The 16,721-nt window shown below is 37.0% G+C and overlaps 1 protein-coding gene across 3 annotated transcripts in view; it reads left to right on the forward strand.

Annotated features, from left to right (window-relative positions):
• The window catches only part of GNAI1 (G protein subunit alpha i1), a 307,062-nt gene that overhangs the window by 283,084 nt on the left and 7,257 nt on the right, over nucleotides 1–16,721 (forward strand). For all 3 annotated transcript variants that reach the window (XM_067746058.1, XM_067746059.1, XM_067746061.1), the window contains 3 exons: nucleotides 1,693–1,821; nucleotides 8,381–8,510; nucleotides 9,546–9,699. In XM_067746058.1, the coding sequence (XP_067602159.1) occupies nucleotides 1,693–1,821; nucleotides 8,381–8,510; nucleotides 9,546–9,699 (413 nt within the window). The remainder of the gene's footprint in view (nucleotides 1–1,692; nucleotides 1,822–8,380; nucleotides 8,511–9,545; nucleotides 9,700–16,721) is intronic.

A 16,721-nucleotide genomic window follows, 5' to 3' on the forward strand; every position in this document is an offset into this window, starting at 1 on the left:
TTTTCAAGAATGAAGGGAATCATAAAAATCTTTTTTCCCTGTGGTAGTTACAAGCTATCTTGATTTCTGAATTCTTGACCGGAGATAGGGGATGCTGCCAAGCTGCCCATTATGACCATCTAACCACCAATTTACATTTTAAATTTGTGATCTTTTAAAACAATTGGAGCTTTTCACAATGCCTGTTTTTCTTTTTTGTCCTGTTGAAATATAAATGTGCATTATTTTTAGAGGCTAATAGAACTATAGCAGTTTTAAGCAAAGAAATGTACATAGAAGTAATCAGTAAATTTTAAATAAGAATAGCTCCCTATTTCAAAGGGACAATTAGTAAAATCTAGCCATGGCCTGTTTGTTTGTTTTTTAAGTCAGGTTTTCTTACAGTAAGGTGAATGTTATATATATGGAACTAAAAACACAGATGAAGTACTAGGGGATTATCACCAATGCAGTAATACATTGATTATTTTAAATTCAGTAAATATAATACAGATAACTCAAGCTATCATATCCATGTATTCTGGTATCAGCATCACATACATAGACGTAACTGTCTAAAACATTTTGATTACTAATTCACAGGATAGCTTTCCAACCCCATCTCCAGAAATAAAATATTTATTGAGCTCCTTTTGTTTGTAAGACCCCATTCTAAATGGCTAAGGAACCGTTTCAGAGGATAACATCAATTAAAGTTGCAAAAGTTGGTGCCTCTCTATAATAAACCTAGAGTATCGTCTAAATTATCTTGGACTCTTCCACTCTAGTATTAGAAAACACTTCAGTGATGCTCCCCACATTCAGCTGACCTTAGGATTAATTCCATGCGTAGCCTACTAGTGGACTTACTTTCTGAGATACAAGACGTGACTCTTCCTACCTCCACACTGTTCTACTGCTTTGCCTGATGTGAATGACATTCCCTTTTATCCGTTGCACCTGTCAGATTTCTATTTATGCCCTTCACTATCCATGAAGCCCTCTTGAACCACTCAGGTTCACCTTAATCTCTCCATACCTGGACTGTAACATTATTGATTCTACTACATAAGTGGACACAAAATGAAAGAATTGCATGGTACGACACCACTACATTTTTATAGCACAACATATTTTGCATCATTGGCAGAAAGTGTTGAATGAGTGACTGAAATCAATGAGAAGTAAAATATGAATACTGATTCATAGAGGCAGTAAAACGTAGAGTATAGGAAGGAGCATGTGTCATGTTTTCCTGTATGTTACTTAAGGTTGGTTGAAAAGGAACAATGTTGAATTCAGCCTTTGGCCAGAGGTTTCCTCACTACTTAGGAAGGCTTTCTAATTTCTCAACAAACGAATAATGTCTGGAACATAAACACAGTGCTACATCAAAGAAGTGTAATAAAGAGTTTTAAGGGACAAATTCATGGTGTGCCGTGAGTTTGGATGTTCATAAAGTTATTACTTTGTTTTCTTTTCCAACAAGGAGAATTACTGAAATATTTAAGGAACTTTGTGGCTGGAGAAGTATAAAAATTTTCATTTCTGTGAGAGTTGTGTAAGATATAGACTTAAAATTACATAATTCCACAGAAATATAAAAACTTCAGTAATCTGGAGTATTGCATGCATCAGAATGTTTTACTCTTTGGTTTAGATGATCTTTATTGACAGTGTTAGCTATTAGCATATTGTTGTTTATTTTTTCAGCTATTTGAATGACTTGGACAGAATTGCACAACCAAATTATATCCCAACCCAACAAGATGTTCTCAGAACCCGAGTGAAAACTACAGGAATTGTTGAAACCCATTTTACTTTCAAAGATCTTCATTTTAAGTGAGTATCTTCAAAACATATGATTTATGAATTTAGATACAGAACACATTGTTTAAGGAAAAAAAGGTATACTAATAAAAGTTTTAAAATGTTTAGAGTTTGAAATTACAAAAAATGTTTCACACCTGATTGGACAAAAGAATTTTGGGCTGAAAGAGGTCAAGAAACATTCAGGAGGAATATTTATATTTTTATTTAAGAAAAAATAGCCATGCAAATTCCTTTTGCCTATATTTTTCACAGTGACTTAAATAAAAATAGTTTTTGGCTTTTATTTTTAAAAGAAAGTACTGCTCTAATATTTTATATTTTGGGAAAGTGTTGCCATCCAGTTTTAGGTTTTACTGATAGAATATATGCTTATTTATGGAAATATTTTAAAAAGTTACCTTTTTAAAATTTTTCACGATTTTTATTTATGCAAACTCATGTTTGTACTATTTCATGATGAAAAATGTTCATTTAATTTACAGTGTACTATAACTTAACTGAAGTCTGAACAGAGAAGCACTAAGTGGTAGCCTTTAGAATGAAAGGGAATCTGGAGTTCATTTTGTCTAGTCCGCTCATTGTGTAATGAACTGGGCTGAGGGAAGTTCATTTAAACATTGCATTCAGATTTACAGAACTATGTTTTTCTTTTTCCAATAAGTAACAGTTTTCAAAGTATGAGAAAAACTGCTGAATTTTGCTTCAGTTAACTCCAGTGCTCTGAAACAGTATGATAGTAAAGCAGAATTTCTGAAACCATCTTAAAGAAAGGCTCCTAGTGAAAGATTAAAAACAGATATTCATCAGCTCACCTCATAAAGAAGCTCAATATTACAAGTTGTGGGGAGCACAGCTAAATATATGCAACTATACACTCTGATTCTCTCCATAAGTATTTTAAACATAATACATTTGTTACTATCATTTATCACTACATTATCCCACATTCAGTGATTAATGTAATTAAGTTTTCCAGAAAACTAAAATTTAATTTCAGTTTTCCCTGGCAGCTTCCCTCCAAATAAACAAACATTGCCCTGCTTTCTTAAACAGAGATATAGATCATAATTAGTTTATCTGACCGTGTAACTTTTGGTACTGTAACATGGTACTGTTTTGCATTTGCTTTTAATTTTTTTCTGTTTTCTTTTTTTTTTTTTTTTTTTTTTTGCTGTCAGTGGGCTTTTTTTTTTCCCTTTCCCTGCTGGTATGATCTCTTATTAAAATCTTATAGTTTGCTTACTATTTGGAGAATATTAAATAACCAAACTGAGGAATATTAAAATAGTATTATTTTAAATAATCTGATTTGTCTTATTTGATAACTGTTGCCAGATGTATTTAAAAATTATAAAGTGATTTTAATTATAAGGAAATTCACTCTTAGATTTTAAGCTTTATTGGGTCTTTTTTTAATCCTAGTACACCTTAAATTCTGATTTTTTTTTGGTTTCTATTTACCTTGCTTTAAGACCATATTCTATAGCAAATTTAAATTGTTACGTTCAGATGATGACTTTATTCTAACCATGAAGTTTCAGGAGGAAATGCATGGGGTTAGGGTTAGCAAGTAAGGATTCTGGACGTAGGCCCCTCGTTAGGTAAGGGCAAACTTGTTTAAGATTCTTAACAGACTGTTTCAATCTTGCTCATTGTCAGAGGTTTATACGTAAAATGGTTACTGTCTATAAAAGGAAACATAGAGGTGTGAGCTCTGTAAATGATGGGAAACGGCAAAGGTAAATGTCACATCAATTATTTGGTGCTTTGGGCAATCTAACTGTGTAAAATTCAGTTTCGTTCTTCAGTAGATGCGCCCTAAACATTCGCTTCCAGACCATACACTTCACTTCCAGCCTAGGTTTCTCAAAGTTGCGATTTCAACATCAGGAGTTGTCTGTCATCATGATCCTTCCAGGAAGTCCACTTACCTTGCTCTATTTAGTCTCCTTGGGTGAGGTAAAATTTCACAGGATGTTTTTAGTTACTGTTTTCACTCGCTGGCTTACAGATAAACATAGGTCTGTCAGGAACTTCAAATAATCTTTGTCTTATTTTGGATTTGAATTCTGTTAAATTACTATCATTGCTAACATATGGTTCCAACTTTGCTTTTTATATATTAAGTGAGCCTCAGAAGAATGAGGGCAAAAATATACTTAGAATAATTCTACTGGAAACTCGAGTGTGCTTAATCATTTTGTGTGTTTTGTGGTATAAATTCATTGTCTGATTTTTAACTGCTGATATAAAATTTCAGTTTCACTTATTTTTTGGTATGGGAATTAACAAATTCAAATTGAGGCAATAAGGCATTATAACTTAATATATATTATCACCTCTGTGACTAGGCATTTATGGAAAGTGTCTATGAGGATTATTTTGCTTTAAAGGATTAACAGTTTTATCTTGTTATATTTTTGCCGAATATAGAATTAAAGCATCCCTTCTATTAGAAAATCATCATAACATGTTTCTATTCCTTTTCTTTAGTAATGTAATGTGCAGTTGGTTTTGGGGTGGAATGTCATTTATGAGGTTGGTATTTATATATGGTCAACTAGAATTGTCTCAGTCTTGGTCACAGTGGAATTAGATGACAGTCTGAGGGTAAGACAGCATAGCTCAGGATAGCCAATATATCCCCTTCCATCTTCCCTCCCTCCCCTTGCTCCCTCTAAAAAGAGAAACCTAAGAAAACGCAATTTCACTCCCTATTTGATACCAGTCAAAAGTCTCATCTTTTCATATGAAGGAGAACATACTATAATCTTGCTTTGTTTTGGGTTAAAGAAATAGAAGTTCAGAATTTGAAGATAATTCTCCTGTATTTGTGAAATAATGAAAGTGCTCTGTGCACAGTCTGATCCTTTGTCATATTAGTTCTTAGTCATTTTTGCTCCTTGACTTATGAATTAGGCCAGTGATTCTCAAAGTGTGGTCCCCAGATCAGCAGCATCAACTTACCCACCTGGTGATTCTAATGCACACTAAAGGTTGAGAAGCAGTGGCTTAGATTAAAGGTTCTTTATGACCAGTATATGAATGACCCTCATTCATTTCTACATTAAATAAATTGAAGATTTCTTCTGTATTCATATTACTTGATTATCAAGTTAAAGTGCTTTTATATTTAACATTCCCACAGCATAACTGGAAGGTCTAGATCTTCAACATGGTAAAACTAACCTATTATTGATCCATTTATTTTTGTGTATGGTGTTAGACAATGTTGTAATTTCATTCTTTTACATGTAGCTGTCCAGTTTTCCCAGCCTCACTTATTGAAGAGACTGTCTTTTCTCCATTGTATATTCTTACCTCCCTTGTCATAGATTAATTGACCAAAGGTGTGTGGGTTTATCTCTGGGCTTTCTATCCTAGTCCATTGATCTATAGTTCTGTTTTTGTGCCAGTACCATACTGTTTTGATTACTGTAGCTTTGTAGTATAGTCTGAAGTCAGGGAGTCTGATTCCTCCAGCTCTGTTTTTCTTTCTCAAGATTGCTTTGGCAATTCGGGGTCTTTCATGTTTCCAGATAAATTTTAAAGTTTTTTGGTCTAGTTCTGTGAAAAATGCCATTGGTAAAAAATAGTTGATTGAAAGTGTTTTGAAAGTTATTGATTGAAAGTGTTTTAAAATATTCTGTAGACACTGTTCATTCTTTCATTCAACAAATGTTTATGAAGTGCGTGTGTTTGTCCAGTGGAGGGGCTATAACATGGCCAAAACAAAGTCTTTGCCTTTATGTTGTTTTAGGGATGGGGGAGGAGAGGAGATGAAATAACTATTGAGGATTCGGGGGGTGATAATTGCTACAAAGAGAAATAAAGCAAGATGGTGGGGATATACTAGTTTCCTAAAGCTGCTGTAACAAATTACCACAAACTAGTGGCATATAACAATGGAAATTTATTCTTTGATAGTTGAAGCTAGAAGTTTAAAATCAGTTTGTCAGCAGGACTGTGCCCCTTCTGAAGGCTCGAAAAAAGAATCCTCCCTTGCCTCTTCTTAGCTTCTGGTGGTTGTCAGCAATCCTTGGTGTTCCCTGCCTTATGGTCATATCACTCCAGTCCTTGGCCTTCTTCCCTGTGTGGGTCTGGTTCCTCTTTGCTTATTAGTTCACTCCTCAGTTTCTCTCCTTCATCTTGCATTTTACTTTAGCAGCAAGGAGAACCAAGGTTGTACCTTGCATTCTTTGCTTGAAAATTTTCTCAGCTAAATCTAAATATCCAGGTTCATCTCTTACAAGTCCTACCTTACACCCAGCACTAGAATAGTTAAGCCAAGTTTTTGCCACTTTATAACAAGGATTACTTTTTCTGCAGTGTCCAATAATATACTTCTCATTTCCTTCTGAGACCTCAACAAAAACATCTTTAACATTCATATATCTTTCAACATTGTGTTCATGATGATATATATTCATTCTCTAAGATAGAAGCTTTTCTACCATCCTCTTTACTTCCATCTAAGTCTCATCAAAATCACCTGTAGGGGCTTCCCTGGTGGCGCAGTGGTTGAGAGTCCGCCTGCCGATGCAGGGGACGCGGGTTCGTGCCCCAGTCCGGGAAGATCCCACATGCCACGGAGCGGCTGGGCCCGTGAGCCATGGCCACTGAGCCTGCGCGTCCGGAGCCTGTGCTCCGTAACGGGAGAGGCCACAACAGTGAGAGGCCCGCGTACCGCAAAAAAAAAAAAAAAAAAAATCACCTGTAATATCCATATTTCTAACCAACTATCTTTCAAGGCATTCTGGGCTTTTTCTGTCAAGTAACTCAAAATTCTTCCAGCCTTTCCCTATTACCCATTTCCAAAGCCACTTCCACAGTTTTGGGAATTCGTTTTACAGTATTACCCCACTCTGGCTACTAAAATTTGTGTCAGTCAGGGTTCTTGCAAGCAGCAGAACCAGTAGGTTCTGTGTATTTCAAGGAACTGGCTTAACGTGACTGTAGGTGCCAGCGAATTGGAAGTTTGTAGTGCAGGACAGCAGGCTCAGATAGAAACTGATGTTACAGTATTGAGGCAGAATTTTTTTTTTCTTCTGGGAAACTTCAGTTTTTGCTCTGAAGGCCTTTCAACTCATTGCATGAGGGCTGCCCACATTATCAAGGATAATCTCCTTTACTGAAAATCAACTGACTATAGATGTTAACCATAACCAGAAAATATCTTCACAGCAGCACCCAGATTAATGTTTGATTAAATAGCTGCGTATGATCGCCTAGCCAGATTGACACATAAAACCAGCCACCAACAGAGGGATAATATGGGACAGTGTGGGTTTTGTTGTTTTTTTACATGGAGTGGTCAGGAAATATGTGACATTTGATCAGAGGAGTTAGCTAAAATATATTATCTTTTTGGTAAAGTTGTCTTCCAGTTGTGTTCCTTGGCAATTTAACAAATGGGTAATCATTTTAATTTCTTTTGTTCTTGTTTGATCTTTATTACCAGCTGTCCTTTTTATATCTTACCCATTTTAGTGTGTAGTAGAATCATTTTGTTATATAGCATACTTAAACTTAATGAACAATTTACTAGCTAAACTAATAGAAAGAATGGCACTTAAATGATGATAAAAGTAACAATACTAGTCACTTTTGTAATGAGTACAGATCTTATGTACTCAGATTTGGTTTATAGGCCAAAACTATTCTACAGGGAAAATTCTTTTTGCCTGAGAATTAAATAGGGACTATTTTAATTAGTGCAGTATCTAGATAAATGGAGCCTTTAAAAATGTACCAGTTTGCATAGTGTTTCCATTATGTAAGTGGTTATTTCTAGGTTGCATAACGTAATCTATGTGAATTTCAACTTGTGCTTAACTTAAACTCTTACAAGGAAAGGAGGAAGATTATTGTTTTTATACTGTTTGTGTTACTACCCTGTACAGTAACCTACAATGCTCTACTGTTGTGTATCACGTAAAAATTGAGTTTTTTCAGTCCTAATTTTCAGACTATTCAGTAGGCCATCCATTTATCTCATCTCATTTTTTTTTTTTTCTATACCATGGTTTTACTTTTTAATTTAGGCAGCTTGTTTGCCCCTGTTTAAATATGACTTGCTTGCCCAGCTTCTGTTACCTGGGATGGTTTCTCCTTTACATCTGCTGTATTGCTTCTGAGAGAAAACATTTTGTAGTTGGATGAGGGGACCATGTTCTCTGCCTCTAATGTTCTGTGACTTTAGCAAATTGAATATATTCTATTATCTCTGCATTCTTATAGTGCTGCCCCTTCTTTTGTATTTGTTTTCATGTTCTGTTCTAAAGTGTTCTCATATGTTAATGAATGTGTTATTTTTTTTAGGGTATTTTGGGTTTTTTGTTTTGTTTTACTGTGAGATAAAAACAAAATGGTTTAAAAACCAGCAGACTTTTTTTCCTTTGTGAAAATCAATTTGTGACATTATATTCCTCCCATAAAATCCTTTTCTCCTTTCTTTCCATCCCACATTCCCTATGCGATTTGGAGCTTTTTTGTTGATTTTTATAGAACTCCTCAGAGCCTCTGAACATTCAGCGTGATGTCAAACTCATTATTTTTCCTCTTACAGAATGTTTGATGTGGGAGGACAGAGATCTGAGAGGAAGAAATGGATTCATTGCTTTGAAGGAGTGACCGCCATCATCTTCTGTGTGGCACTGAGTGACTATGACCTGGTTCTAGCTGAAGATGAAGAAATGGCAAGTAGAACCACTTTTAAAGATTGAGCATGGCATATGAAGAGCTGGAGATGTTGCCAAGAATTTTTCTGTGAAAAATTCTTGAAGAATTCATACTAATGCCTAAATTAATTGAAAGTTCAGGCTGTTTCCTCTAACTTTTGTTTAGTATATTTCCCTTTTAGAATACAAAGAACAGATGGATCCTGAAAAAAGGGAAAACACAAAAAGTTAATCTCACCTCAACCCTAGTTGCTTAATAACTAGGCATTTATGAGATCTGGTATCTACATACTAAATGAAAATAAAGTTAGTTCCATTATAGTCCAAGGCTTATTTTTCTTATTACTTCTGCCAGCTCAGTAATCCTTGATCTCTGTTATACTTTGCTACTGTCATGTAATTTTCAGATGTGTTTCAGTGTACCATTAATCTGGGGAAAATATTTTTAATTAGAAAAAAGCTCTAAGTGTCAGCTTCTTTTATTAAAATAAGTTATATACAATTATCATGCAGTAGGTGTAGTGCACATGTTCATTTCTGTCATTCTGGCACTATAAAATATATTAGTGCCCTTTTTGAAACCACAGATACTGGAAGGGCAGGAAACAGGAATTGGAGGTTTCCTTCCCTCATATACCATTATATTTAGGGTATTGGGCTAATTGTGTTTCAGCTTTTTCAGTTTAATTTATTAATCTTTAGAAAACTCTATTTATCTTTTAATGGAAACTTCACTTCACTCTGTAATAATGAGGTCTCCTTTGAAACGTTTGCACTTTGCGTTTCTAGATCTCAGGGTCCTGCAGCACAGTGACACGCTGCCGGCACTCAGCAAGTACTGGTTGAGTGATGAGTGATGTAGACACTCATCTTGCCTAAAATCAAAGTGTGTGCTTGTTCTTAAATGGCAAAAATATGTTTTTGTGGGATGTTACCTATTTTTCAGCTAAGTTCTACTGTATTACCATACTTTTTTTTTCCACGCTCATTTTTTAAAAGTAATATTTCTTAAAATCCTTGCCATTATGACAAACTGGCTGTATGCTATTACAGAACCGAATGCATGAAAGCATGAAGTTGTTCGACAGCATATGTAACAACAAATGGTTTACAGATACATCTATTATACTTTTTCTAAACAAGAAGGATCTCTTCGAAGAAAAAATCAAGAAGAGCCCTCTCACTATATGCTATCCAGAATATGCAGGTATTTTACTTTCTGTAGATAACTTGTCAGCTCGTATATGTCTAAGTGAACGTCCCCTAAGGCAAGATTTCAGTTGTCGATTTGAATCTTTTGGCTTAGTAATTCTTAACCTTTAAGAGAAATTATTTATCAAACTGCATTCAAGCACAAGTAGTTCCTTGAGTTGTGGGTGAGATGATTGAAAATAACATTCATTTTAGGGAAAAGCTGTTAGATAATTTTCTATGATGACTCCAAGTCTTCATAAACTCACGGTATTGATTGGTTCATCCAGTTAACAGATCTTCTGTCAGGTATTGTGTGATGCACAATAAATAAAATGTGTCTCTGGTCACTGACTTAATGTCAAAGACAGAGGTACTCCTAAACAATAGCAGTGCAGCACACGAGTACAAAGGAACATGGATAGTAATTGGAAGGGGGAAAAATTAGAAAGGAGTCTGTGAGTTAGCTAACTCCTCAGGGGAGTCAGGAAAGGTTTCACAAGAAATCCAGGCTTTGGTAATGAGACTGTTAGTGGTACTTTAATTTTACTACTGTGTAAAATGGTCTGCAGTGAGAAAAGGAGACCTGAGATGCAGTCCTGGCTTTTCCATAATTAGCTCTTTGATCTTGAACAAGGCAGTTAATGGGGTCTCACTACCCCATCTGTGAAATCAGAAGTTGGGCTAAAACATTGGTTAAGTTTAGTTCCTTGGAACACTTCCCTGGCTGCTATTGAAAGTGGGTGCAAGGAACAGTGATACCCCCCACCCCCTGCCCCCCTCCACACTCAACTTCTCCCTCCCTAAGGCAGAGTAATTTAGCTTTCATCTGTTTTGCATATTGGGTTTCTGAATAAGGCTTTATTTTATTTTAATGAAGAAAGTTCGATGCCTAAAAAAAAAAGTTTGACTACCAATAGTTTATCTCATCTCTAAATCTAAACATTATGAAGCTTGGTTAATTTAGCTTGATACAAGTTACCCTCACTCCATCCTCACTGTTAAAAAGGTCTCAAGAATTTTTTTGGTTGAAAAATGTGAAAGTGAAATATTACATTTATTGCATTATTTTTTTAACATCCTTATTGGAGTATAATTGCTTTACAATGCTGTTAGTTGCTGCTGTATAACAAAGTGAATCAGCTATACGTATACATCTATCCCCATATTCCCTCCCTCTTGCGTCTCCCTCCCACCCTCCCTATCCCACCCCTTTAGGTGGTCACAAAGCACTGAGCTGACCTCCCTGTGCTATGCGGCTGCTTCCCACTAGCTATCTATTTTACATTTGGTAGTGTATATATGTCCATGCCACTCTCTCACTTCGTCCCAACTTACCCCTCCCCCTCCCTGTGTCCTCAAGTCCATTTTCTACAGCTGCGTCTTTATTCCTGTCCTGTTCCCAGGTTCTTCAAAACCACTTTTTTTTTGTTTAGTTTTTTAGATTCCATACATATGTGTTAGCATACAATATTTGTATTTCACTTTTTGACTTACTTCACTCTGTATGACAGACTCTAGGTCCATCCACCTCATTACAGACAACTCAGTTTCATTTCTTTTTATGGCTAATATTCCATTGTATATATGTGCCACATCTTCTTTATCCATTCATCTGTCGATGGACACTTAGGTTGCTTCCATGTCTTGGCTATTGTAAGTAGAGCCACAGTGAACATTGTGGTACATGACTCTTTTTGAATTATGGTTTTCTCAGGGTATATGCCAGGTAGTGGGATTGCTGGGTCGTATGGTAGTCCTATTTTTAGTTTTTTAAGGAACTTCCATACTGTTCTCCATAGTGGCTGCACCAACTTACATTCCCACCAACAGTGCAAGAGGGTTCCCTTTTCTCCACACCCTCTCCAGTATTTATTCTTTGTAGATTTTTTAATGATGGCCAATCTGACTGGTGTGAGGTGATACCTCATTGTAGTTTCGATTTGTGTTTCTCTAATGATTAGTGGTGTTGAGCATCCTTTCATGTGTTTGTTGGCAGTCTGTATATCTTCTTTGGAGAAATGTCTGTTTAGGTCTTCTGCCCATTTTTGGATTGGGTTGTTTTTTGTTTGGTATTGAGCTGCATGAGCTGCTTGTATGTTTTGGAGATTAATCCTTTGTCAGTTGCTTTGTTTGCAAATATTTTCTCCCATTCTGAGGGTTGTCTTTTCATCTTGTTAATGGTTTCCTTTGCTGTGCAAAAGCTTTGAAGTTTCATTAGGTCCCATTTGTTTATTTTTGTTTTTATTTCCATTTCTCTAGGAGGTGGGTCAGAAAGGATCTTGCTGTGATTTATGTCATAGAGTGTTCTGCCTGTGCTTTCCTCTAAGAGTTTTATAGTGTCTGGCCTTACATTTAGGTAAGGGGTTTCTCTGGATCTTTTGTGTTTCCATACAAATTGTGAAATTTTTTGTTCTACTTCTGTGAAAAATGCCGTTGGTAGTTTGATAGGGATTGTACTGAATCTGTTGATTGCTGTGGGTAGCGTAGTCATTTTCACAGTGTTGATTCTTGCAATCCAAGAACGTGGTATATCTCTCATATCTCTCCGTCTGTTAGTATCATCTTTAATTTGTTTCACCAGTGTCTTATAATTTTCTGCATACAGGTCTTTTGTCTCCTTAGGTAGGTTTATTCCTAGGTATTTTATTCTTTTTGTTGCAGTGGTAAATGGGAGTGTTTCCTTAATTTCTCTTTCAGATTTTTCATCATGAGTGTATAGGAATGCAAGAGATTTCTGTGCATTAATTTTGTATCCTGTTACTCTACCAAATTCATTGATTAGCTCTAGTAGTTTTCTGGTAGCATCTTTAGGATTCTCTCTGTATAGTGTCATGTCATCTGCAAACAGTGACAGTTTAACTTCTTTTGTGATCTGGATTCCTTTTATTTCTTTTTCTTTTCTGATTGCTGCGGCTAAAACTTCCAAAACTATGTTGAATAATAGTGGTGAGAGTGGACAGCCTTGTCTTGTTCCTGATCTTAGAGGAAATGGTTTCAGTTTTTCACCACTGAGAACGATGTTGGCTGTGGGTTTGTCATATATGGCCTTTATTATGTTGAGGTAGGTTCCCACTATGCCTGCTTTCTGGAGAGTTTTTATGATAACTTTGTGTTGAATTTTGTCACAAGCTTTTTCTGCATCTATTGAGATGATCATATGGTTTTTCTCCTTCAGTTTGTTAATATGGTTATCACATTGATTGACTTGCGTATATTGAAGAATCCTTGCATCTCTGGGATAAACCCCACTTGATCATGGTGTATGATCCTTTTAATGTGCTGCTGGATTCTGTTTGCTAGTATTTCGTTGAGGATTTTTGCATCTATGTTCATCACTGATATTGGCCTGTAGTTTTCTTTTTTCATGACACCTTTGTCTGGTTTTGGTATCAGGGTGATGGTGGCCTCATAGAATGAGTTTGGGAATGTTCCTCCCTTTGCTACATTTTGGAAGAGTTTGAGAGGATAGGTGTTAGCTCTTCTCTAAATGTTTGATAGAATTTGCCTGTGAAGCCATCTGATCCTGGGCTTTTGTTTGTTGGAATATTTTTAATCACAGTTTCAATTTCAGTGCTTGTGATTGGTCTGTTTTTATTTTCTATTCCTTTCTGGTTGTCTCAGAAGGTTGTGCTCTTCTAAGAATGTGTCCATTTCTTCTAGGTTGTCTCTTTTATTGGCATAGAGTTGCTTGTAATCTCTCATGATCCTTTGTATTTCTGCAGTGTCAGTTGTTACTTCTCCTTTTTCATTTCTAATTCTGTTGATTTGAGTCTTCTTTTTTTTCTTGATGAGTCTGGCTAATGGTTTATCAATTTTGTTTTTCTTCTCAAAGAAGCAGCTTTTAGTTTTATTGATCTTTCTGTTTCATTTCTTTTTCATTTAAGTCTGATCTTTATGATTTCTTTGCTTCTGCTAACTTCGGGGGGTTTTGCTCTTCTTTCTCTAATTGCTTTAGGTATAAGGTTAGGTTGTTTATTTGAGATGTTTATTGTTTCTTGAGGTAGGATTGTATTGCTATAAATTTCTCTCTTAGAACTGCTTTTTCTGCATCCCATAGGTTTTGGGTCATTGTGTTTTCATTGCCATTTGTTTCTAGGGTTGTTTTTTTTTTTTTTTTTTTGCAGTACATGGGCCTCTTACTGCTGCGGCCCCTCCCATTGCGGAGCACAGGCTCTGGACGTGCAGGCTTAGCGGCCATGGCTCACGGGCCCAGCCACTCCGTGGCATGTGGGATCCTCCCAGACCAGGGCACGAACCTGTGTTCCCTGCATCAGCAGGCAGACTCCCAACCACTGCGCCACCAGGGAAGCCCTCTAGGTGTTTTTTGATTTCAGTGATCTCTTGGTAGTTTAGTATTGTACTGTTTAGCCTCCATGTATTTGTATTTTTTACCGACTTTTTTCTGTAATTGATAGCTAGTCTCATAGCATTGTGGTTGGAAAAGATACTTGATACGATTTCAATTTTCTTAAATTTACCAAGGCTTGATTTGTGACCCAGGATATGATCTATCCTGGAGAATGTTCCATGAGCACGTGAGAAGAAAGTGTATTCTGTTGTTTCTGGATGGAATGTCCTAGAAATATCAAGTCTATCTTGTTTAATGTGTCATTTAAATCTTATGTTTCCTTATTTATTTTCTTTTTGGGTGATCTGGCCATTGGTGAAAGTGTGGTGTTGAAGTCCCCTACTATGATTGTGTTACTGTCGATTTCCCCTTTCATGGCTGTTAGCATTTGCCTTATGTATTGAGGTGCTCCTGTGTTGGGTGCATAAATATTTACCATTGTTGTATCTTCTTCTTGGATTGAGCCCTTGATCATTATGTAGTGTCCTTCCTTGTCTCTTACAACATTCTTTATTTTAAAGTCTCTTTTGTCTGATATGAGAATTGCTACTCCAGCTTTCTTTTGATTTCCATTTGCGTGGAATATCTTTTTCCATCCCCTCACTTTCAGTCTGTATGTATCCCTGGGTCTGAAGTGGGTCTCTTGTAGACAACATATATACGGGTCTTGTTTTTGTATTCATTCAGCCAGTCTGTGCCTTTTGGTTGGAGCATTTAATCTGCTTACATTTAAGGTAATTATCAATATGTATGTTCCTCTTTGCATTTTCTTATTTGTTTTGGGTTTGTTATCGTAGATGTTTTCCTTGTGTTTCCTGCCTAGAGAAGTTCCTTTAGCATTTGTTTTAAAGCTGGTTTGGTTGTGCTGAATTCTCTTAGCTTTTGCTTGTCTGTAAAGGTTTTAATTTCTCTGTCGAATCTGAATGAGATCCTTGCTGGCTAGAGTAATCTTGGGTGTAGGTTTTTCCCTTTCAATATGTCTTGCCACTCCCTTCTGGCTTGCAGAGTTTCTGCTGAAAGATCAGCTCTTAACCTTATGGGGATTCCCTTGTATGTTATTTGTTGTTTTTCCCTTGCTGCTTTTAATATATTTTCTTTGTATTTAATTTTTGACAGTTTGATTAATATGTGTCTTGGCATGTTTCTCTTTGGATTTATCCTGTATGGGACTCTCTGTGCTTCCTGGACTTGATTGACTATTTCCTTTCCCATGTTAGGGAAGTTTTCAACTATCATCTCTTCAAATATTTTCTCAGACCCTTTCTTTTTCTCTTCTTCTGGGACCCCTGTAATTCGAATGTTGGTGTGTTTAATGTTGTCCCAGAGGTCTCTGAGATTGTCCTCAATTCTCTTCATTCTTATTTCTTTATTCTGCTCTGCAATAGTTATTTCCACTATGTTATCTTCCAGGTCACTTATCTGTTCTTCTGCCTCAATCATTCTTCTATTGATTCCTTCTGGAGTATTTTTAATTTCAGTAATTGTGTTGTTCATCACTGTTTGTGTGCTCTTTAGTTCCTCTAGATCCTTGATAAACGTTTCTTGTATTTTCTCCATTCTATTTCCAAGATTTTGGATCATCTTTACTATCGTTACTCTGAATTCTTTTTCAGGTAGACTGCCTATTTCCTCTTCATTTGTTAGGTCTGGTGGGTTTTTACCTTGCTCCTTCATCTGCTGTGTGTTTCTCTGTCTTCTCATTTTGTTTAACTTACTGTGTTTGGGGTCTCCTTTTCGCAGACTGCAGGTTCGTAGTTCCCGTTGTTTTTGGTGTCTGCCCCCACTGGGTGAGGTTGGTTCAGTGGGTTGTGTAGGCTTCCTGGTGGAGGGGACTGGTGCCTGTGTTCTGGTGGGAGGGGCGGCGTACGGTGGTGTGTTTTTGGATAGCTGTGAACTTAGTAGATTTTAGGCAGCCTGTCTGCTAACGGGTGGGGTTGTGTTCCTGTCTTGCTAGTTGATTGGCATGGGTCATCCAGCACTGGAACTTGCTGGCCTTTGGGTGGAGTTGAGATGGAGATCTCTGGCTTGCTGGCTGTTGGGTGGATGTGGGTCTTAGCGTTGAGACGGAGATCTTTGGGAGACCTCTCGCTGATTGATATATTACATGGGGCCAGGAGGTCTCTGTGGTCCAATGTCCTGAACTCGGCTCTCCCACCTCAGCAGCTCAGGCCTGCCTCCAGGCCCAGGCGCCAAATCCCTGTCAGCCACACGGAGACAAATGGCATCTTGATGCCGCGACGCTGAGTGTAGTTCCAGGGGAAGGAGCTTGCTGGTGCTACTCTTGCTGCTCCGGGTGACCGCCGCCTCTGTTAACAGCTCCACTAAGCCTGAGGGTCTACAAGCTGCAGGAAGATGAGACCACCCGGGGCAGCCTTCAAGCCGTGATTCTTGCCATGATCCCTGCTGTTGCTGTCATGGAATCCGGCTTCCCCCACTGCTGCCCAAGTCGCAGGAATTTGTTTCATTATAAACAAAATTTGTCAATTTTGTATTCAGTAAATTGTACTGCCTTTTCACAGGCAGTGTTAAAACAACCATATGATATCAGTGCTTTCACATCCCACTTACGTAGGTGAGAGCACTGTGATTTAATGAAGCAATAGAGTCCAAATCCAGACCCAAGTCTGTTGCACTCCTGCATCCAGGACATTAACAACCAGAATACATTTAATTATATATTTTCAGTG

Source organism: Pseudorca crassidens, chromosome 8 (assembly GCF_039906515.1).
Source record: "Pseudorca crassidens isolate mPseCra1 chromosome 8, mPseCra1.hap1, whole genome shotgun sequence".
NCBI classification, from domain to species: domain Eukaryota; kingdom Metazoa; phylum Chordata; class Mammalia; order Artiodactyla; family Delphinidae; genus Pseudorca; species Pseudorca crassidens.